This window comes from Bubalus kerabau, chromosome 1 (genome assembly GCF_029407905.1).
Source record: "Bubalus kerabau isolate K-KA32 ecotype Philippines breed swamp buffalo chromosome 1, PCC_UOA_SB_1v2, whole genome shotgun sequence".
Lineage (NCBI taxonomy): Eukaryota > Metazoa > Chordata > Mammalia > Artiodactyla > Bovidae > Bubalus > Bubalus kerabau.
In genome coordinates this window covers 38648644-38671372 of record NC_073624.1, presented here as the reverse complement: position 1 = coordinate 38671372, position 22729 = coordinate 38648644, and the positions used below count along the sequence as shown (strand labels likewise).

The 22729-nt window shown below is 39.7% G+C and overlaps 1 protein-coding gene across 5 annotated transcripts in view; it reads left to right on the top strand.

Moving 5' to 3' along the window:
- The window catches only part of ITPR2 (inositol 1,4,5-trisphosphate receptor type 2), a 586098-nt gene that overhangs the window by 243550 nt on the left and 319819 nt on the right, over positions 1 to 22729 (top strand). For all 5 annotated transcript variants that reach the window (XM_055572406.1, XM_055572399.1, XM_055572407.1 and 2 more), the window contains one exon: positions 471 to 644. In XM_055572406.1, the coding sequence (XP_055428381.1) occupies positions 471 to 644 (174 nt within the window). The remainder of the gene's footprint in view (positions 1 to 470; positions 645 to 22729) is intronic.

Here is a 22729-nt window from a genome sequence, read left to right as displayed (position 1 = left end):
GGGGTTGCACAGAGTCGGACACGACTGAAGTGACTTAGCAGCAGCAGCAGCAGCAGCAGCATTCATATACTCACGTAATATATACAAATTAAGCTTCAGACTATATGGGTATTTTCTTCCACTTATTTTTATGTTTCTACCTGTTTCAAACAGGGGGTCTCAGAAAAATTAACTTTATCAGTAAAATTAGAGTTGGGGTATCTTTAACTTTAAATTACTCTTTAACATTTTGAAAAGCATTGTTAGGGCTCACTTTTGTATATGTATAGTTCCTTATAACATGTGAATATATTAAGTGGAATTTACAGATACTTTCAGGTAAATTTTCATGATCAATATACATGTAAAATATCCACAAATAGCCTAGAAATACTAAACTTCAACTGAAGGATACATATGTTGAAAGACTTGGGGTTTTTGACATAAATGAAATTCCATAAGTAAATCGAGGATTGAAATTCTGTTTCCAGGTGCAGTTGCTGGTGTCCAATCAGGATGTAGATAACTACAAGCAGATCAAGGCAGATCTAGACCAGCTTCGACTTACTGTAGAGAAATCAGAGTTATGGGTTGAGAAGAGCAGCAGCTATGAGAATGGAGAAATGGGTGAAAATCAAGTAAAAGGTGGTGAAGAGCCAATTGAGGTTTGTTTTCAAGATCTAAATTGAAATCATCTGAACAATATCTTTTAAACCAGCATAAAATTTCCATTTGCCAAGTCGATAATCCACATAAACTTGTACTTTGGTTAATTCTTGTTAATTGTTCTCATTATATCATCTGCCTCCTTTTTCACTCTTTCTCCTTCCCACTCTCAATCTTATAATCCAAGAATCAAGACAACAGGATGGAGTGAGGTGGAGAGAAAAGGAGTAGGTCGTAAGCCTAAACCTATGAAGAGAGGGGAATTTTCATTTTTAACGTTCATGGTGGCTTTTTTATTGCCAACCTATAAATCATTCTTTTCATTATTGAATATCCTTATAAATAAGTAAAAATACCCAAATGAAAGAACATTGTCAACATGAAAATCCCCCAAATTTGTTTGATCTGAAAAATGGTAAAATGGTGTTCATAAGTCTTTTGTTATATTGGTTTTAGTTTTCCCTGGGCTAATTTCATTGCTGTTTGTGCATTTTGCTAAATGCTAAATAAACCATTAAAATTTTTTAAGCATTTTTTAGAAGATCAGTGCCAACACCATAATTGATAATATGCTGAGTTTCTTAAATACCTGTCCAGTGTTTTATTTATTTATTTTTTAATTTATTTGGCCGTATTGAGTCTTAGTTTCAACATGCGAGATGTTCGATCTTAGTTTTGTCATGCAGAATCTTTAGTTGTGGCATGTGGACTCTTAGTTGTGGCATGTGGGATCCAGTTCTCTGACCATGATCCAAATCTGGGTTCCAAACCTGGGTTCCCTGCTTTGAGAGTACCAGATTTTAGCCACTGGACCACAGGGAAGTCCCTATTTAGTTATTATTTTAATCTACAGGAATGTAAACTGTTTAGAGGGGTTAACCTGCTCCGACTTTTCTGTTTGTTGGAATACCCAAAGTATTTTGTAGTGTAGGGTGTTGAGTAGGAGGTAATTAGTGGTAATGGGAAATAATAAGATGCTGAAAAATTCCAAAGGGAAGTTCAGTGGTGGGTAACTACTTTCTACTTGTCTCAGCACTAATCGCCACTGATCTGCACAATATTTTTGACTTAATTCTTTAGAAACTTTTCTGTGATTTTATGATATAAGTTGGCTCAATGGTAAAGAATCTGCCTGCCAGTGCAGGAGACGCAGGTTCAATTTGTGGGTCAGGAAGATGCCTTGGAGGTGATAATGGCAACCCACTCCAGTATTGTTGCCTGGAGAACCCCCATGGTCAGAGGAGCCCGGTGGGCAATAGTCTGTGGCGTTGTAAAGAGTCAGAAACGACTTAGCAACTAAGTACATACACACACATGATATGTTAGTGGCATGCAGAATTTCTACAGCTTTTTTATTGTTGTTGAAATGGAGTTCTTCCATAGCGTATTTAAGATATAAGAGAAAATTCAACATTTATATAGTATTTGCTGTATTACCAACTCTTACAGCAGAAACTGTCATGCAAGGTATATTTTTTTAAAATGTCACAGTAGACTTTGGAGATAGTTATAAAGATCACATTTCTGAATCAGCTGAATTAACTGAAATTCAGAAAACCCAAGGATTTTCTCACTATCAAGCAGCTCTATGTGATTTTTAACTCAGGTCTTTTTAATAATAAGCTCCAGGCTCTTTAATGTAAAATTGCACTTTCTGATACAATATTTAAAGTTATTAAGGGATGTATTATGCTTTCATGAAGATAGAATACCTCTTCCTTTTACAAATACATATTTTGTAAATATTCTAGAGGATAAATGTAATGTTTCTTCCCTTTTCAGAACTTTTCATTATTTTATTTTAATAGAGAACAACTCTAAACCTTAGGAAAAATGCATTATGCTTTTTGTAAAAGTTTGCCCAGAAAATCACTTAAGAGTAGAAGTGAGATGTTCTGTGAGGGATGTCAGTCACTAGTCTACAGTTTAAGTTCCCAGTCATGAGGGAAAGTGGAACAAGAATCTGTCTTCAGTGTATATCCACAACATCCTCATAGTAGTTTAATAAAAGTTTGTGTTGATGTGAGAAAGAAAATGAATAAGTCATCTGATGATAGTCATTTTATTAAAAATAAAATTGCATTACATGTGGGCTATAAAACTATTTTTCTAGGGACTTCAGATAAATATAAATCAATAAAGTTGAAATATATTTATTTATTTGTTGAGGTTGGGATTTATCAGTTCAGCACATGTTAATAATTTTAGGTACTTAAAGCAGGAAATGATTTAATACAAGGAATTAAATTTTAGGAAAGTCTAGAGGAATACAGTTTTAGAGGCTGCCTTTGGTCTATAGAGTTCAGGGTCAAACAATCATAACCGTGCTCCAGAGGCCAAGAATCTGCATCAGCTGCTGTATAAATACTACAGCCACCAGCACTGACTTGTACCTTAGACACGTATGGACCCCTCGGATCTGTTGGGATTTTCTTTTCACCCGGCACACCCTCAGGAAGGTGGATGGGCCTTGAATGGATAGGGCATTCAGAGGATAGGTTTTGCTGTCAGACACCCTAGAATGTGCCACTCACTATATGTGTGACTTTGGGCAACTGATTTGAATTCTTTCAGTTTTGTTTTCATTGTCCATTCAGTGAGCTTAATAATGATACTTAGCTCATAGTGTTACCATGAAGATTAAATGAGTGAACTCTGTGCATATGGGGTGTCAGTTGATATGACTTCAGTGGGAAAATATAGACAATATGGTGACATATTAGTTACCAACAAGTCAAGAAGTAAGTCTCCAGCTTTAGTTAATGTATTGTCTCAGTGCAATCATTATGGACCAGTGGCCTTACACTGAGACTGATCTTCCTCATGGTTGCATCAGGATATCCTCATCCTAGCATCACAACACCCCAAGAAAGAATGTCTGTGCTTGTCTGGGTCTCCTGCTCAACAGCAAGTAAACCTTTCCCAGGTGCCCCTCAGTAGATTCTATCTCATGTCTCCTTGGCTGAAGCAGGACCATATGTTTACCTCTAAACCAAGGGGCTGTGAGTTTAGACTAAATAAAAGATGCTCTACAGGCTACTAGAATACTCTCCCCTGAGTTATGTGGGGGAAGGATAAACAAAATCAGAATTTGCTTGTGGGGCTTCCCTGGTGTTCAGTGGCTAAGACTCCATGCTATCAATGTCGGGGGCCTGAGTTCAATCCCTGATCGGGGAACTAGGTCCCACATGTTGCAAGTAAGAGTTTACATGCTGCAGCTAAAGCCTGAATGCCTCAACTAAAGATCCTGCATGCTGCAACTAACACCCGGGGCAACCAAATAAGTAAATAAATATTTTAAAAAATCTGCTGGCAAGGGAGAAGGAAGTAAGGATGTAGGTTAGCAACCAACAGTGTCTGCCAAAAATCTGTAGTCCGTGAATGCTTGTTATTATTGTTGGTTTTTATGCACAACATATTGTGCTGTTTATTATGATGGATATGGAATTATGAAATCTTAAAAGATACTTGTAGGGTTATCAAGTCCATTTCCTATGTGGTATTTGTTCTGTCTCTAAATAGCTCACCTAAGTGAGATATTTCTTAAAACAAACTTCTGTGATGGGAAATTCAATACCTCCTGAGGTAGAACAGTCTGTTGAAATTAGTGTATCGCTTGAGAAATAGAATATTACCAATAAGATGTCCCCATGGTCCATCCCTGTATTCCAGAGGAAACCATTTTCATGAGTTTATGTTAATAATTTCCTTACTTATCATACTGGTTTTACTATGTGTATCTGTATTTCTAAAACATTTAACAAATGAAAAGAATTTCGTTTAGTTTTTTTTTTTATTGGAGTCCAGTTGCTTTATAATGTGTTAGTTTCTACTGTACAGCACAATAAACCAGCTGTACATGTACATACATTCCTTCCTTTCTGGGCTTCCTTCCTATTCAGGTTACCACAGTGCATTGAGTAGAGTTCTTTGTGCTAGACAGTATGTTCTCATTAGTTATCTGTTTTATACATAGTATCAGTAGTGTTTGTGTGTCAATCCCAGTCTCCCAATTCCTCCCATCTTCTTGCTTTCCCCCTTGGTGTTCTCTATGTCTGTGTCTCTATTTCTGGTTTTCAAATAGGATCATCTACACCATTTTTTCCTCTGATAGCTCAGATGGTAAAGAAACGGCTTGCAGTATAGGAGGCCAGAGTTCGATCCCTGGGTTGGGAAGATCCCCTAGAGAAGGAAATGGCAACCCACTCTAGTATTCTTGACTGGAGAATTCCATGGACAGAGGAGCCTGATGAGCTATGGTCCATGGGATCACAAAGAATCAGACACAACTGAACAACTAACACACACACACACACAAACATATGATTTTTTTTAGATTCCAATATATATATATTAATATACAATATTTATTTTTCTCTTTCTGACTTATTTCACTTTGTATGACACTCTCTAGGCCCATCCATGTCTCAACAGATGACCCAATTCATTCATTTTTATGACTTGAGTAATATTTCATTGTATTAAACTCTTAGAGTAAAACTTAGGCAGAAGTTTTTTTTTTCCTCCACATAAATCTCAGCAAGATCTTTTTTGACCAACCTCCTCGAGTAATGAAAATAAAAACCAAAATAAACAAATGGGACCTAATTAAACTTAAAAGCTTTTGCACAACAAAGGAGACCATAAACAAATAAAAAGATAGTCATCAGAATGGGAGAAAATATTTGCAAATGAAGCAACTGACAGGAATAATCTCTAAAGTATATAAACAGTTCATGAAGCTCAATATCAAAAAAACAAACAACCCAATCAAAAAATGAGCAGAAGACCTAAATAATTATTTAGTCTGTTTTAGGTATGTTTTTGTTCTCTGTCTTTGTTGTTGTGTAGCAGTGACTTATTTTATTTTCTCTAATATACATTATTACATTTTATGCAGATGTTTATCTAATAAACCCTTGATGGACATTTTTATTCTTTACAGTTCTAGTGTGTTGAAAGGAAATTTGCTACCAAAAGGAGCTTTAAAAACTTTGAAATATCACCTGATGCACATGTTTAAGAGACCCTTCAGGATATATATTTAGGTGTAAACATCTAGTATGATTACCAAATAATGTCGGTTGCTTTCCAAATGTCAAATGATACTCCTGGGGTATGTAAGAATTTCTGTAATTCCCCATCATGAAGACTCTTGGTTTTCTCGCTTTTTCATTTTTGATAATTGGATGTGTTTGGTATATTATCCCTGTTTGATTTTCATTTTTCTGGGTTTTTATGAAGTTGAGCATGTTTTTATATGTTTATTGGACATTTCACTTCTTCTTCCAGTTTCAGTTTAGTTCAGTTCAGTCGCTCAGTCATGTCCGACTCTTTGCGACCCCATGAATTGCAGCACACCAAGCCTTCTTGTCCATCACCAACTCCCAGAGTTCACTCAGACTCACGTCTATCGAGTCAGTGATGCCATCCAGCCATCTCATCCTCTGTTGTCCCCTTCTCCTCCTGCCCCCAATCCCTCCCAGCATCAGAGTCTTTTTCAATGAGTCAACTCTTTGCATGAGGTGGCGAAAGTTCTGGAGTTTCAGCTTCAGCATCATTCCTTCCAAAGAAATCCCAGGGCTGATCTCCTTCAGAATGGATTGGTTGGATCTCCTTGCAGTCCAAGGGACTCTCAAGAGTCTTCTCCAACACCACAGTTCAAAAGCATCAATTCTTCGGTGCTCAGCCTTCTTCACAGTCCAGCTCTCACATTCTGTGTGGGCAGGTAGTTAGATCCTACCAATTCATGTGTACCTACTACTGAGTTAAAAAATATTTTTTATATCAAGTCATGGTGATGCTCTAAGTTTAAAATTGAGTATTGTCTTTTCATCTGTTATTTCTTCTTTACTTGTTTTAGTGGGTGTTGGTAAGATTTTCTGGTACAGTATTGAGCAGATGTGGTGATAATGGCATTTTTGTTTTGCTTCTGATTTTAAAGGGAATAATTTTAATATTTCACTATTGAACATGATGTTTATTATACTTTTTTGTAGATACCTTTTATCAATCGAGGAAATTCTCTTCTGTTTTTCATTTGCTACTTTTTACCATGAATGATTATGATTTTAATTAAATGCAGTGTATGCATCTATCAAGATGATGTTTTCTTTAATTTTTATATGCTAATTTTAATAACATGAATCATCAATAGACTTCTATAGTAACCTTGTATTCTAGAAAAAATATGTCTTGATGATATTTTATGCAGTACTGCATCTACCTTCTGAGGATTTTGTTTACCATTTTACATCTATGTTATCAGTGAGGTTGGTCTCTAATCTTCCTTTCTTGTACTGTTCCTGTCAGTTGTTGGTATCAAGGTTAGACTAGTTCCATAATGAAGTGAGTTATAGACTCTTACCCTTTCTTTGGGTAAGATTGGAATTGTCTCTTCTGTCAGTGTTTGGTAGAACTTGTCTAAATTTGCATGGGCCTTGGATTTAGTTTGGGTAGATTTTAACTAGTAATTAATATTGTAGAGATTATAAATTCATTAAACTTTTCTCTTGTGGGTCAATTTATATATTATTCTAGTTGTATACTTTAGTTTTCAAATTTATTCATCTTTCACTATCTTTTAAAATTTCTGTTACATCTGTAGCTTCATACCCCCTTTTCATTCTCTTCTTTTTCCCTTTAGATTTCACTCTTTGGGTTGTACAATTCTATGAGTTTTGACAAATGTATGATATCAGGTACAATCTCACCAGAGCTGTACGTATTTTATTCATCTTTTTAAATGAATTTATTTTTGGCTTGTTAAGCTCCTGGGCTTGTTTGCTATTTCATTATACTTATCGTATTATACTCTAGCCTTTTAGATTGACATACTTTGCAGACTTAAAAAAAAAGAATGGTATAATTCCTAAGGAGCTGCATCCCACAGATTTTGACAAATGGTATTCCACAGGATGGGAAAAGGTCAGTTTTCATTATGATCTCCAAGAAGAGCAATGCTAAAGAATGTTCAAATTACCATACAACTGCTCTTATTTCACATGCTGGCAAGACTGTGCTCGAAATCCCTCAAGCTAGACTTCAGGAGTATATGAACCAAGAACTTCCAGATGTAGAAGCTGAGTTTAGAAAAAGCAGAGGAACCAGAGATCAAATTGCCAGTATTTCGCTGGATCATGGAGAAAGAAAGGGAGTTGCAGAAAAACATCTACTTCTGCTTCATTGAGTATGCTCAAGCCTTTGACTATGTGGATCACAATAAACTGCAGAAAATTCCTGAAGAGACGAGAGTACCCAACCACCTTACCTGTCTCCTGAGAAACTTGTTTGTGGGTCAAAACTGGATGTGAAACAATGGACTGGTTCAAAACAGGGAAAGGAGTGCAACAAGGCTGTATATTGTCACCCTGCTTATTTGACTTACGTGCAGAGTACATCATGAGAAATGGGTGTGTTGGATGAATCGCAAGCTGGAATCAAGATTACTGGGAGCAGTGTCAACAACCTCAGATATGCAGATGATACCACTCTAATGGCAGAAAGTGAAGGGGAACTAAAGAGCCTCTTGATGAAAGTGAAAGAAGAGAGTGAAATAACTGGCTTGATGCTCAACATTAAAAAAAAACTTAAGATCATGGCATCTGGTCCCATCACTTCATGGCAAATAAAAGGGGGAAAAGTGGAAGCAGTGATAGATTTTATTTTCTTGGGCTCCAAAGTCCCTATGGAGAGTGACTGCAGCCATGAAATTAAAAGATGCTTGTTCCATGGAAGAAAAGCTATGACAAACCTAGACAGTGCTTTCCAAAGCAGAGACATCACTTTGCTGACAAAGGTCCATATAGTCAAAGCTATGTTTTTGCCAGTAGTCCTGTACAGATGTGAGAGTTGGCAAATAAAGAAGGCTGAGCTCCAAGAAATTGATGCTTTTGAACTGTGGTGTTGGAAAAGACTATTGAGAGTCCCTTGGACTGCAAGGAGATCTAACCAGTCAATCCTAAAGGAAATCAACCTTGAATATTCTTTGGAAGGACTGTTGCTGAAGCTGAAGTTCTAATACTTTGGCTGCCTGATGCAAAGAGCTGACTCACTGGAAATGACCCTGATGCTGGGAAAGATTGAAGGCAACAGGAGAAGGAAACAATAGAGGATGAGATGGTTAGGTAGTATGCACATGAATTTGAGCAAATTCTGGGAGATAGTGGAGGACAGAAGAGCCTGGTCTGCTCTAGTCCATGGGGTCACAAAGAGTGAACACGACTTAGTGACTGAACAGCAACAATTTTTATTATTGTTCAATATTAGATATTAAAATTTTTCATTATGATTTCTTCTTTGGCCCAGAATAGTTACTTAGAAATGAACTTTTAAATTTCCAAATACACTTGCAAAATTTACACTTCTTTGGCTATTGAACCTTTAATTAACACACAACAAGAGAATGTGGTTATGATGATACCAGTTCTCCCAAGATTTGTTGGGACTGCTTTATGGTCTATTATGTCTTCAGGTTTTAGAACTATCTTCTCATGCTCGAGTAGAATGTGAATGGGTACAGGATTCCTTATATGTGACTAGCAAATAGAGCTTATTGTATTTAAATCATCCATCTACTCACTAATAATTTTGTTTTCTCTCTTTTTTCATGGTCACAATTTTATTTATGAAGTTCATTTGTTCAACTTTTTAAAAATTATTTTTTAGTGGAGTATAGTTGCTTTACAGTGTTCAATTAGTTTCTACTGTGCAACAAAATGAATCAGCCATACATATACATATATCCCCTCCCTTTTGGACTTCTTTCCCGTTCAGGTCACCAGAGTGCATTAAGTAGAGTTCCTTGCTATATAGTATGTTCTCATTAGTTATGCTCTGCTGACAAAGGTCTGTATGGTCAAGGCTATGGTCTTCCCAGTGGTCATGTGCAGTTGTGAGAGTTGGACCGTAGAGAAGATGGAGCATTGAAGAATTGATGCCTTTGAACTGTTGTGCTGGAGGGGACTCCTGAGAGTCCCTTGGACAGCAAAGAGATAAGACCAGTCAATCTGAAGGGAAATCAGCCCTGAATATACTCGTTGGAGGGACGAGTATATTTCAACTGATGCTGAAGTTGAAACTCCAGTATTTTGGTCATCTGATAAGAATGGCTGACTCATTGGAAAAGTCACTGATGATGGGAAAGATTGAGGGCAGAAGGAGAAGAGGGCATCAGTGGATGAGATGGCTGGATGGCATCACCGATGCAATAGACATGAACTTGGGCAAACTTTGGGAGATGATGAAGGACAGAGAGGCCTGGCGTGCTGCAGTCCACGGGGTCACAAAAAGAGTCGGACAAGACTGAGCAACTGAACAACAACATGAGTTATGTATTTTATGCACAGTATCAATAGTGTATATGTGTCAATCTCAGTCTCCCAGTTCCTCCCCTATTCCCCCCAACTAGGTATCCATACATGTGTTCACAATGTCTTTGTTTTCTTGATGTAGCCATAATTGAGAGAGATTTGCTTACATTTCTTACTGTAGTGGTAAACTTATCAGTTTCCCCTGTAGTTCTATTAACCTTTATATGTTTTAAGTCTATTTTATTAGATAGATATAAATTTTAAACTGTTTTTAACTAGAAATAAAAACGTTTTATCATTTGCCAGTTATTTTCTTCCACTTGTGTTGATATTGTTCCATGTCTTCTGGCAGCATTACTGCTGTTGAGAAGTTTATTGTGTATTGTACGTGGTGGTTTAGTCACTAAGTTGTGTCCGACTCTTGTGACCCCATGGACTAGAGCCTGCCAGGCTCCATGGGATTCTCCAGGCAAGAATACTGGAATGGGTTGCCATTTCCTTCTCCAGAGGATCTTCCCAACCCAGAGATAGAACCCTGGTCTCCTGCGTTGCAGGCAGATTCTTTCTCAACTTAAGATATGAGGGAAACCTCGTATTGAATAGTGGTGCTTTGATTCTGATCTTACAACTGCTCAGCTCAGTCTTTTCATTCGTATCTGACTCTTTGCATGTTACTTAAACCTTATTATTTTTTTCATATCAATTAGTTTCTTTTTTATATTTCCCATACCTGAGACTTTGTGCTGAATTTGAATAATTTCTTTAGACTTGTCTGAGTTGCTTTTCAGGTATGTCTTATTTGTAGTTAACTTCACTTCTTTTAAAAATTTCAGCCATTATACTTTATCACACCTGTCATTTGATTAAAAAATCTTTTTGGTCATTTTTATTATCTGTTGTCACTTGCTAATTTTTGTGATTCCATGTGGCTATTTTATGGCCTTGTATGTAGTGCTAATTCCAGAATCTGAAGTACTTGTGAATTTCTTATGTTTTTTACACTTGTTTCATTATCTATTTGGTCATCTTTGATTATGAGCTCATATCTTAATTTAATAGACTTTGTTTTTAGAGCAGTTTTAGGTTTAGAGAAACATTACACAGAAAGTATAGTGAATGCCTATACATCTGCTCCTTCCTTCCCTTCGTTTTTCTATTATTAGCGTGCATGCAAGAAAAGTTGCTTCAGCCGTGTCCCACTCTTTAAGACCCCATGAACTGTAACCTGCCAGGCTCCTCTGTCCATGGGATTCTCTAGGCAACATTACTGGAGTGGATTGCCATGCCCTCCTCCAGGGGATCTTCCTGACCCAGGGACCAACACTGAGTCTCCTATGTCTCCTTCATTGGCAGGCAGGTTCTTTACCACTGGTGCCGCCATTAATTAATATGGTACATTTGGTGCAATTGATAAGACAATACTGATACATTATTATTAACTGAAGGTCATAGTTTATTTCAGGTTTTGCTCTTTGTTGGAAAGGCTACCCACCCACTCCAGTATTCTGGCCTGGAGAATTCCATGGAGTCACAAAGAGTTGGACACAACTGAAGGACTTTCATTTTCACTTCACACACACAGAACAGAAAGGAAACAAAGCCTGGCTCCCAAGGAAGATGGAAGGTCTGATCAGAAACCTGTGTTAGAACCAGGGGTACCTAAAGGAAACACCCAGTGATAAACCAGGGAAACGCATGGCCCATGGAAGAGCAAAGGGGTGCCTGTTTTGGCTTGGTAAAAGCCAAAATGGGGAGAAAAACTCTCCTGAGCTTAAGACAAGTGCACTTGCACTCAAGATTTGGGACTAGAATTCCCACTAGTAAAAGGCCCCAGAAGTTCCAAGTCAAAAACTCTGATTAACATATTCACAAAATGTCATATCCCAAAGTGGCTCTGTAAGGCAAATGAAATCTTCTCTGGGTTAAACAAACCCCAGAGGAATTCACATATTCCAAGGAATCTAAGTTCATAATACACTTTTAAAATTACGAAATATCTAAATAAACACATTCCCAAGGACTTCTACAGAAGTAGCCAAGTTAAAATTCAAATGGCCCTCCTATTACAAAACCACTCGATCCTAGATACAAAGCCTATTTTAAGTATATTTCTGGGCTCACTGGAAATGGAGGACAACTCTAAAGACCCCACCCTCCATCTGTTATTGCTGTTGTTATTTAGTCGCTCAGTCATGTCCGATTCTTTGTGACCCCATGAACCACAACATGCCAGTTTTCCCTGTCCTTCACTATTTCCCAGAGCTTGCTCAAACTCATGTCCATTGAGTCAGTGATGCCATCCAACCAGGTCATCCTTTGTCTCACCCTCCATCTACCAAGTAAGAAAAGTAACCTCAAACCTGATCAGAGAGTTCTAAGCTTCTGGGCAACGTGGTAAGTTTCCCTGAAGACAAATGCCAGTAACTCTGCAACTCAGAAAGACAAGTTAACTCTAAGCAAATACCAAGATTGGGGCGCTAAATCAGACTCCTGCCTTCAGACGTCTCAGGCTCACAGCGCCCTCTGGCCACAGGTTGAGGTAATCCCACATACTGTAAGGAACAAAACATGCCATCTTTCAGCCCCCAAGATACCAACTCAAAACCTACACCCAAATGTTTACAGCAGCTTTACGCAAAATGGCCCCAAATTGGAAGCAGAGGTCTTTTAATAGATGAATTAGGATAAATAAACTTTAGTATATCCAGATAACGGAGTAGTAGTCAGCGATAGAAAGTGCTTACAGGTTACAAAAAGAACAAAAGAACCTCAAATGTATATTGCTAAATGAAAGAGGCTAGTCTGAAAAAGAAGGCTGAGTGCCAAAGAACTGATGCTTTAGAATTGTGGTGCTGGAGAAGACTCTTGAGAGTCCTTTGGACAGCAAGGAGATCAAATCAGTCAGTTCTGAAAGAAATCAACCCTGAATATTCATAAGGACTGATGCTGAAGCTCCAATGCTTTGGCCACCTGATGCAAAGAGCTGACTCATTGGAAAAGACACTGATGCTAGGAAAGACTGAAGGCAGGAGGAAAAGGGGTCAACAGAGGATGAGATGGTTGGATGTCATCACCCACTCAATGGACTTGAATTTGAGCAAGCTCAAGGAAATGGTGAAGGACAGGGAAGCCTGGCGTGCTGCAGTTTATGGGGTTGCAAAGAATCAGACACAAGTGAACAATTGAACAACAATGAAGTCTGAAAAAGCTACATACTGTATGACTCCAACTGTATTCTGGAGAAGGAAAAACTATACATGAGACAGTAAAATGATCATGGGTTCCTCAGAGATTCTGGGGTGTAGAGATTAAAAAGAGAGGAACAAACAGGTGGAGCAGAGAGGAATTTTAGGGTGATGAAACTCTTCTATATGATACTATGCATAGCATTACACATTTGTCAAAACCCATAGAGTCTAACAACACACAAAGTGAAAGTGAAAGTCACTCAGTCGTGCCCAGCTCTTTGAGTTGTGTGTGTGTGTGTGACAAGTGAAAACTCAGTTGTTGGTTATCAACTCTGGCTGATGCCCTTAAAGGCCAACAAACAGGTCAGTGCTTGATTATTACTTGGAAATGTCATGTATTTTTCTGGTTTCTGGCTTCCATTTGTTTCTTTCTCTTTACTAGTAGGAGATAGTTTAGGACTTCCCTGGTGGTCCAGTGGTTAAGAATTCGCCAGCCAGTACAGGGGACATGGGCTCGATCCTTGGCCTAGAAAGCTTCCACATGCTGTGGGGCAGCTAAGCCTGTGTGCCACAGCTGCTGAGTGTACACACTGCAACTACTGAAGCACAGGTGCTCCAGAGCCCATGCTCCGCAACAGGAGGAGCCACCATAGTGAGAAGCCCACGCACTGCAAGGAAGAGTAGCCACCACTCGCTGCATTGCTCGCAGCAGTGAAGACACGGTGCAGTCAAAAACAGAGAGAGAGAGAAAGAGAGAGAGAGATAGTTTAAATGTTGTTTTTATCTATCACTTCTGCTGCTGCTGCTGCTGCTAATTCTCTTTAGTTGTGTCTGACTGTGCAACCCCATAGACGGCAGCCCACCAGGCTCCGCCATCCCTGGGATTTTCCAGGCAAGAACACTAGAGTGGGTTTCCATTTCCTTCTCCAATGCATGAAAGTGAAAAGTGAGAGTGAAGTCGCTCAGTCGTGTCCGACTCTTAACCACCCCACGGACTGCAGCCTACCAGGCTCCTCCATCCATGGGATTTTCCAGGCAAGAGTACTGGAGTGGGGTGCCATTGCCTTCTCCAATCTATCACTTCTGGATGTTGTGTAATCAGAGGGATTTCTCTTTATTTCAACTTTAGACAGTTCTTAAAAGTAGAAAACTCTTCTGTATTTTGAACCCATATATTTATCCTTGTAAGATCTTTTTGCTGATGCTAGATTTGAGCCAGTGTGAACCATATCTGGGGCTTCCCCTGTGGCTCAGTGGTAAAGAACCCGCCTGCAGTGCAGGCAACATAGAAGACTCAGGTTCAATCTGATCCCTGGGTTGGGAAGATCCCCTGGAGGAGTGTGTGGCAACCCACTCCAGTATTCTTGCCTGGAGAATCCCATGGACAGAGGAGCCTGGTGGGCTGCAGTCCATTGGGTCACAGCAAGCTGGACACGATTTAAGTGATTGAACACACATGCATGATCAGACCATATCTGAACCTGCTCTACTTGATTGCTTTCATGTTTCTCCAGAGCACCACTCTTCTTTTGAACATTCTGCTAAAGGTACAACTTTATACCTTCACCATCATGCTTCCATATCTTTGTACACACCTGGATTTCTTGTTTCCTTTCTTAACGTTTGATATGTAGAATCAAATCTAAAATTTGAGATATGATGCTTGCTCTCAAAGATAACACACACAGAATAACACCCAGAAAACAGTATGACAAATGTATGATTAAATATTGAACTGTTGTATCACAGAAAAGAGAGATCAGTGTGGGCGTGACTGTGTGGAGAAGACGTCACTGTTTTATTTATTTATGGCTGAGCTGGGTCTTTGGTGCTGCGCGGGCTTTTCTATAGTTATGGCAAGCAGGGGCCACTCTCCAGCTGTGGTGCGGTGGCTTCTCATTGCACGGCCTCTCGTGTTGCTGAGCATGGGCTCTAGGGCAGATGGGCTTCAGTAGTTGTGGCTCGAGGGCTCAGTAGTTGCAGCTCCCAGGCTCTAAAGCACAGGCTCAATAAGCTATGGCACATGCGGGCTTAGTTGCTGTGTGGCAAGTGGGCTCCTCCCCCGACCAGGGATCAAACCTGCCTCTGCTGCATTGGCAGGTGAATTCTTTACCAGTGAGGTGCCAGGGAAGCCCGGCTTCACTGTTTTAAAAGGTTGGGAGGATTTCCTTGGCTACTAATTCAGGAATAATCACAAGAGAAGCAGAATTCAACAGGAATAAGTGGTTTGTATTTGAAGTGGCTGGAGATTGGGAACCCTTGAAGATTTGGGGGAAGGATGGCTCAGCAAAAAGAGCCTAAAGGTGGGGACCAGTTAGGAGCCTCCTGTTCAAATTCAGGTGTGAGGTTAGGTGAGCATGAGCTCTGGAGGCAAAAGTAGAAATGGACACAAGAAGAGAAGCCAGGAGAATGGTACATTTCTAATGGATTAATATACGGAGAAAAAAAAGTGAGAGACTACAGAGTTACTAACTTGTACACAGCCAAATAATCTATGTTATGCAATGAACCAACTGCCAGAGATAGTGACAATTTATTGTAAACAGGATGAAATATATCACAATATCAATGGAAACAGCCAGTAGCAGGCAGCATGCACTCTGACAAGCCAGTACAGATAATAATCCTTTGTTGTGTAGTAAATCTTTACAAAGGCTCTAAACACAGGATGATTGCCATTGTTTTAAAACAGCTCATAATGTTCTAACTTTGTGCCTGCTTAGACATCAGAAAACCAGATAACAGTACAGTGAGTCTTCATTTTGGTAATAAGAAATATTTCCAATAGCATAAAAGTATTTTTCTTTCCCTCAGTGATAAATTTTGTTTATTTGGGTCAATAACTGAACTGAACTGCTGTGCCTTTCTTAGTCGCTTCAGACATGTCTGACTCTTTGCGACCCCATGGACTGCAGCCTGCCAGGCTCCTCTGTCCATGGAATTCTCCAGGCAAGAATACTGGAGTGGGTTGCCATTTCCTCCTCTAGGGGATCTTCCTGATCCAGGATGGAACCCACATCTCTTGCATTGGTAGGTGAATTCTTTACCATTGAGCACCTGGGAAGCTCTGATAATCCACCTACTAACACTACCAAACCTCAGTGTAACCAAAATTATCCTAGTATTGTAGTTGATCTCGTATAAACAGTGGAGGATGGAGTAGATTGGGTCTTCTAGTAAGCTCACTGCATCCCTAATACGTATGAGCTTTATTGCCTATTATATCTTACAAGGTTTCCCTATTAACTTACTTTCAAGGGCATTAAAAAGGGCATCGTTCCTGAAAACTTAAAAGCTAGGGTATAACAAGTTGACAGTCTCTGTAGCATTACTAGTTCATTACATTCAAATGCATGTTGACTTCTAAATATAAGAAGGAGGGATTAACTCAGGAAATAAGATCTGAGTGGGTTAAATCAGGATTGCCCTTTATGCTCATCCATCTCTTAAGAGTTGAAAAGCAAGCCATGGAGGCATCACAGGACTTCTAACAGAAGTTCCCACTTGTGTTAAATATTTTGGTTGTTAATTTTCCTTCGCAATGATTGTGCTTCTTTGTTGGTGTATGTATATAGATTTATCTCCACAAATGGTTGCCTGCTCCTTTAAAGAAAAAGGGTGGGGTGGGGGAGCTTCTGTCCTGGCTCATATATATGGTAAAGAATCTGCCTGCAGTACCGGAGACCCAGATTCAATCCCTGGGTCCAGTAGATCACCTAGAGAAGGAAATGGCAACCTGCTCCAGTATTCTTACCTGGAAAATTCCATAGATAGAGGATCCTAGTGGGCTGTAGTCCATGGGGTCTTAAAGAGTTGGACACAACTGAGTGACTAACATTAAAAAAACAAAAAGATTACAATCTTCACAATCTAAAGTCTGATGTTTAAACTGTCTAGTTTTTTTTTTCCATCAAGGACTATTTTTTCTTTGGGGGTTTCTGATTGATTTTTTTCATATCTCTGCATTCAAGATTCCTATGTGCATGTTTTCACTTCATAATTTTTTTTGTCCTTTTAATAGGTGTGTGATGTAAGGGGCAGAATTAACTAGAAAATGTCCCTGGGGGTTTACTCTGGGTTGCCTAGACAGCAGGCTTGCTGTTTGCTGGAGTCTGGGTTGGGGGGTGGGGCAGGAGCTTCTCTCTCAAGAGGTCCTGCACTGATCTGTCTTCTCATGCGGACCCCTGGCTCTTGCCTCTCAGCAGGAGGAGTCTCATTTGTATGGGCCTCATAGCTGGTGATCCTGATCAGTTCCTGCAAACAGCAGGCACCTAAATCCAGACTGCTTGGTGCCCAGGATGTTTTGTGTACCTTCAGAGACCCCTTATTCTCCAACTTGCTCTGTGAGAAGTTGTGCTGAGATGGGGCGGAGGTTGTTAGTCAGAAATGTAGACCTGGGATGGCGTCCAGCAGGACAGTCACACCTCTCTAGGGTGATTGAAGGCTGGAGGACACATGCCTTCCCATCTCTGCTGACCCTTGGCTTGCGTCTTCCCCGCTCCTCCCTGCCCCACCACCCTTTCCCAGTAAGACTCTCCCTAATCCCTGCCAAGTGATGCTGTGAGTCCTCCTGACTATGCAGCAGCCACACAGGGGTCTACCTGGGGTGAGAGGTTATTCCTCACTTTATGATTATTTTAAACATGTGCTTGTGTATGCTAAGTTAATACAGTCGTTTCTGACTCTTTGCGACCTCATGGACTATAGCCCACCAGGGTTCTCTGTCCATGGGATTCCTCAGGCAAGAGCACTGGAGTGGGTTGCCATTTTCTCCTCCAGGGGATCTTCCCGACCCAGGGATCAAACCTCAGTCTCTTAGGTCTCTTGCATTGGAAGGCAGGTTCTTTACCACTAGCGTCACCTGGGAAGCCTGTTTTTAAAACATACATAAAGGTCTTTTCAGAAGGTTTCTTAATTGTTTCATTTCCATGGGAATGACCGAGTCTCATTATTGAGTTTTTTGTTACCTACCTTAGCATTCGCTTTCCTCACAGGTATTTAAATTTTAGTTTGCAGATTTACATTTCTGAGAGAATGAACTGAGTTCCTTCCTTCCTTCCCTCCCGCCCCTTTTCCTTCCCTCCTTTGCTTTCCCTCTGCTTTTCTGTCGACAGCCCTTCCTTGTCTGATGGTTTCTGTCTTACCTCCACATCCCAGTGCTCTTTAAAAGCGAAGCCCAGTTTACATTCTTTGCAGACCACTTATGATCTTTTTTTTTTGATGAGGTAAACAGGCAAGGAGGCTGTTCCCTCTAGAAAGGTATCTTGAAAGAAAACTATGCTTTCCCAAGTATTAGGACTTTGATTCTGCACCGCAGGGAAATAGTTTTATATAAACTTGGTTTCTCTGGCAAAACTTGTGATTGACTAACTAACTCTTGGCAAAAGTAACTGATTGGATGTCTAACCTTCATGGCTAGGTACAGAAAGTGTCCATGAGTTTCCGACAGAATCTTCCTAGATGATCTGACTTATGTGGAACTCTAAGGTAACTGGATAGAGAACTTTTATCCATTTATTTGGGAGAGTGCTTGCGTGAATTTTCTTTTTATGGAATTTGTTTTCTTCATTTTCTGTTTTTGCCCTTGACCTCCTTGTATGTTTATTTTACTTGTTTATATCAGATTACGTATTTCTGTCCTTTATGTCTGAGCTGATGTTACTGAAGGTGATTTCTGCACATGAGTATCACTTTAATAAGTCCTTTCACAAGACATGCAGCTGAAAACTAATTTTTAGTCTTGAGCCAAATGCTGCTTATACACATCCTCATTCTATTTGGTTGTAATGCAGATTTTTAAAAGTAGTGCTTTTATCTCCTGAATTGGTTTCTTTGAGTTATTTCCAGGATAAGAATCTTTTTTCTCCCTCTTGTCTTCTGGCCTGCATTTAAAATTAGTGCTATTTTATTATTTCCCTTCATGTTGTAGAGAAGGTTACTGTTTTATTTGTTTTTTCTACTTTGCCATTTGTTCTCAGTTTCATTTGAATTTGGTGATCTCGGGTGGCTTTGGCCTGCAACAGCTTGAAGCAGGGTTTCAGTTGCTCCTAGAGATTGAGGTCAGTCCTCAGCAGTGAGAGCACTGAGGCTGCGCAACTAGACCTCAAGGGACCAGTGGCCAGTGACAAGGCCCTGGCCCGTCAGCTATGTAGAAATGAATTTCCACAGAGAGATGGAAAGTAGTGAAAGAAGTAAAGTGTTTTAATAAACACCCCTCCTAATGGAAGAGAAAGAATACTTGTGGATAGACACACGGGTGATCTCAGAGAGAAAGTCGTGTCCTCATGGAGGTTTGAATCCCTTTTATGGGGCATTTATTCTGGGTTTCCTTTGGCCAGTCATCTTGCTTTGCCTGGTTCCGAGTCCATGTTTGGTGTGTCTCAGGGTCCTCCCGTATGTGTGCACACAGCTCTTAGCCAAGATGGATTCTAGTAAAGAGGCCTGTGGGTAGGTTAATATCACTTACTAAAATGTGATGTCCCCTCTCTTTTGATCTCCAAGGGGCCTTTCTGTGAATATGTAGTCAGGGAGGTCTCCTTGACTTCGAGAATGAGAAATATGTGGTCCCTATCTCTTACCTGGACAGGGCTCATCTCCTTTCTTGCTCCTGCTATTTTAGAGTATCTTTCTACAGGGAGAAACCAGCTGTTCACCCTGAGGCCCATCTAGCTCCTGCCTCATTGGTAGCGAGGAGTCTAACTTCCTATGTTTTTTTTTTTTTTTTTTTTTCCCCCTCAGCAAGTGGTTTACAAGGAAATTATAGAAGTTGATTCATTCAAATCAGAGCACACCTATGGCACTGGGCCAGAAAGCAACATTTCTGTAATGACTGCTTGCTAAAGAGGGAGTTGAAAAGAAGGTGCTGGTTTCTTCCCCCGCTTCTGTCCATGCAGCCCTCTCTCACAGCCGCTTCGGGGTTTGCTCTGAGGGGACTGTGACTAGGGTTGCTTCCCTCACATATGGCAGGTACTAGGCATGTTCTCTAAGGGCTCTGTTGCGTTGCTGTTTCCACTTCCTGCACAGTGCTATGTTATTCTTGGTCACCCTGCTAACTAAAGGGTTGCCTTTCCTTTCTACATTTTATATAACACTGCTGAGGATCATATTAAAAAGTATTATAGTTTCCCTGGTGGCTCAGTTGGTAAAGAATCTGCCTGCAATGCAGGAGACCTGGGTTCAATCCCTGGGTCAGGAAGATCTCCTGGAGAAGGAAATGCCAACCCACTCCAGTGTTCTTGCCTGGAAAATTCCATGGACAGAGGAGCCACGACTGAGCGACTAAACCACCAAAGTATTATAGAAGGTGTTATGTAAAAAGTACTGTACATGATGTGCCATAGGTGCTCTAGTGGGTTCTTATTGCACGCCTATGGGAACAGCTCTTAGTTTACTTTGAACATACCGATCATCAGTACATTCCCTATTTTTCTGAGTATCACTTTAAGCAACGAGAAAGCACTCCAGTGGCACACACTTTTTTGTTACTTTATCAGAGATACTAATAGTCAAAGAGATTTGTGGTGTTTTCTAGGACATCTGATTAAACATCATCAAATACTAATTAAATGACATCAAATGAATCAAAAAATGTCAATATTTGTATTGTCTTGGGACAAAGGAAAAGCAAACATGTTTGGAGTAAGACTGAGAGTATGGTTTACCCTCTAGAAGGGTAGAAATTTGTGCCCAGGTTGAGTGAAATCTGGAGGAAGATTATCTGCCTGTATTAATGTCTTCACCAAATCTTAGAGCAGCCTTAGGCGTCAACCAGGGAAGCCGAAACTGTCGATCATGACCCCATGATGGTCTGTATTAGCTTTACTGCCACGGTCAGATAATTAGATTCAGGATGATGTAAGAGTTTCTATAACCCCTTGAATATCATCATAAATGGCTGGTATGTGATGTAACTTTTAGATGGATGGGAGAAAAACATACCTCATCCTCCCATGGCAGGGCTATCATTCAGTTATCTGAAGGAGGTGATATTTAATATGAAGAGCTTCAATTAAATTATAATCTGGTTGGTCAGTCAAGCATCAAACTGATTATTAGATTTTTTTTTAGGGTGTTTTGGAGGGAGGTGAGAAGGAGAAAGGGTGGCATTTGACATCTGAAGTTGGGAGGAGGGTGACTGGTAAATGATGCCACTGATTCGGTTGAGTAGTAGATACAAGAAGAGAAGGCTAGGGATCCAGATGGTGAATAGAATGCTTTCTAGTCTTGCTGACTTGATAACATTGCTGAAGAAGGACATCCTTTCACTTCACTGGGGTTGGGACAAAGCAAAGAAATGCACTAAGCTATTTTAATCACAGCTGTGGTGGATGTAGGCGTTTCTACATTGTAGGATTTGGAAAGTTCTTTTTTAAAAGCATGACTGACCTTGTTTAAATTAAGGAGCCAGATCCTCATTAACTTGTGCACATGTTTAGTTCCCCATATGATTCATACAATATTATTTTATTATATCATTTTTGCTATTTATCTAAAAAGAGTTTCTTTGCCTGATGCAAAATAAGTGTGGGAGCAACGTGATGTTCAGAGCCAGTATTTGCTTAGGTATTCACTCTGAGCATGTCTATGTTGACCATCTAATTTCTAGACTCTTCCAGAAATTTCTAGACCCTTCTAAACTATCCTTGCTATGGTATTTCAGAATATACTGCTTTACATTACTGTTGTTGTTGTTCAGTCACTAAGTCATGTCTGATTCTTTGCGGCCCCATGGACTGCCACATGCCAGGCTTCCCTGTCCTTCACTATCTCCCTGAGTTTGCTCAAACTAGTGACACTATCCAACCATCTCATCCTCTGTCGTACCCTTCTCTTCCTGCCTTTGATCTTTCCTAGCATCAGGGTCTTTTCCAATGAGTTGGCTCTTCACATCAGGTGGCCAAAGTATGTTACAGTATATACTATGCAATTAAAAATCTAGCTGCCTCAATAAAATCACTTGACTGGTTCCCATATTCCATTAGAGGAAATAAATTCAAATTCTTCCAGATGATAGGAAACAATTACAGTAAAGTGCAAGTATTTTTGCAGTCCTTTCTTCATCACTGTTGTCAAAAGCATAATTTAGGTATTTACCATAAGCATGGCACTGCTCTCAGTGTTAGACATTTTTTTCCTGAGCCTCCTCAACTCTGGGATTCTGCATAAATTACACTTCTACATTTTACACCTTACTAATATGTTGTCATTAGCATAAAGCCAGGACTTTGTAGATTTGGCCACTAACCTAGGAACAAAGAGGTATAGGATATAAAAAAATATATAATCAATTTCTTTCCTTTCTGGAGGAAGACAGGGCAACTTTACTTGGAACATCTTGGCATTAAATAAGAAAATAAAACCTAACTGTAGTTATATAGTTTACATATTTCTTAAATTCCCCTGATCACTGCTTTGGGATCATCCAGATGTTCTATGAGTTAATATTTTTGTTCGGTTTAATTACATTGAATTATTTTCTGAAATTAAAAGGGGCCATTCATTGAATTCTCCAGCATTGCCTCCTTTGTTGACTGCTGGCAATTTTAAATTAAAATAATTTTTCTTTATAATTCCCATACTTAGGAA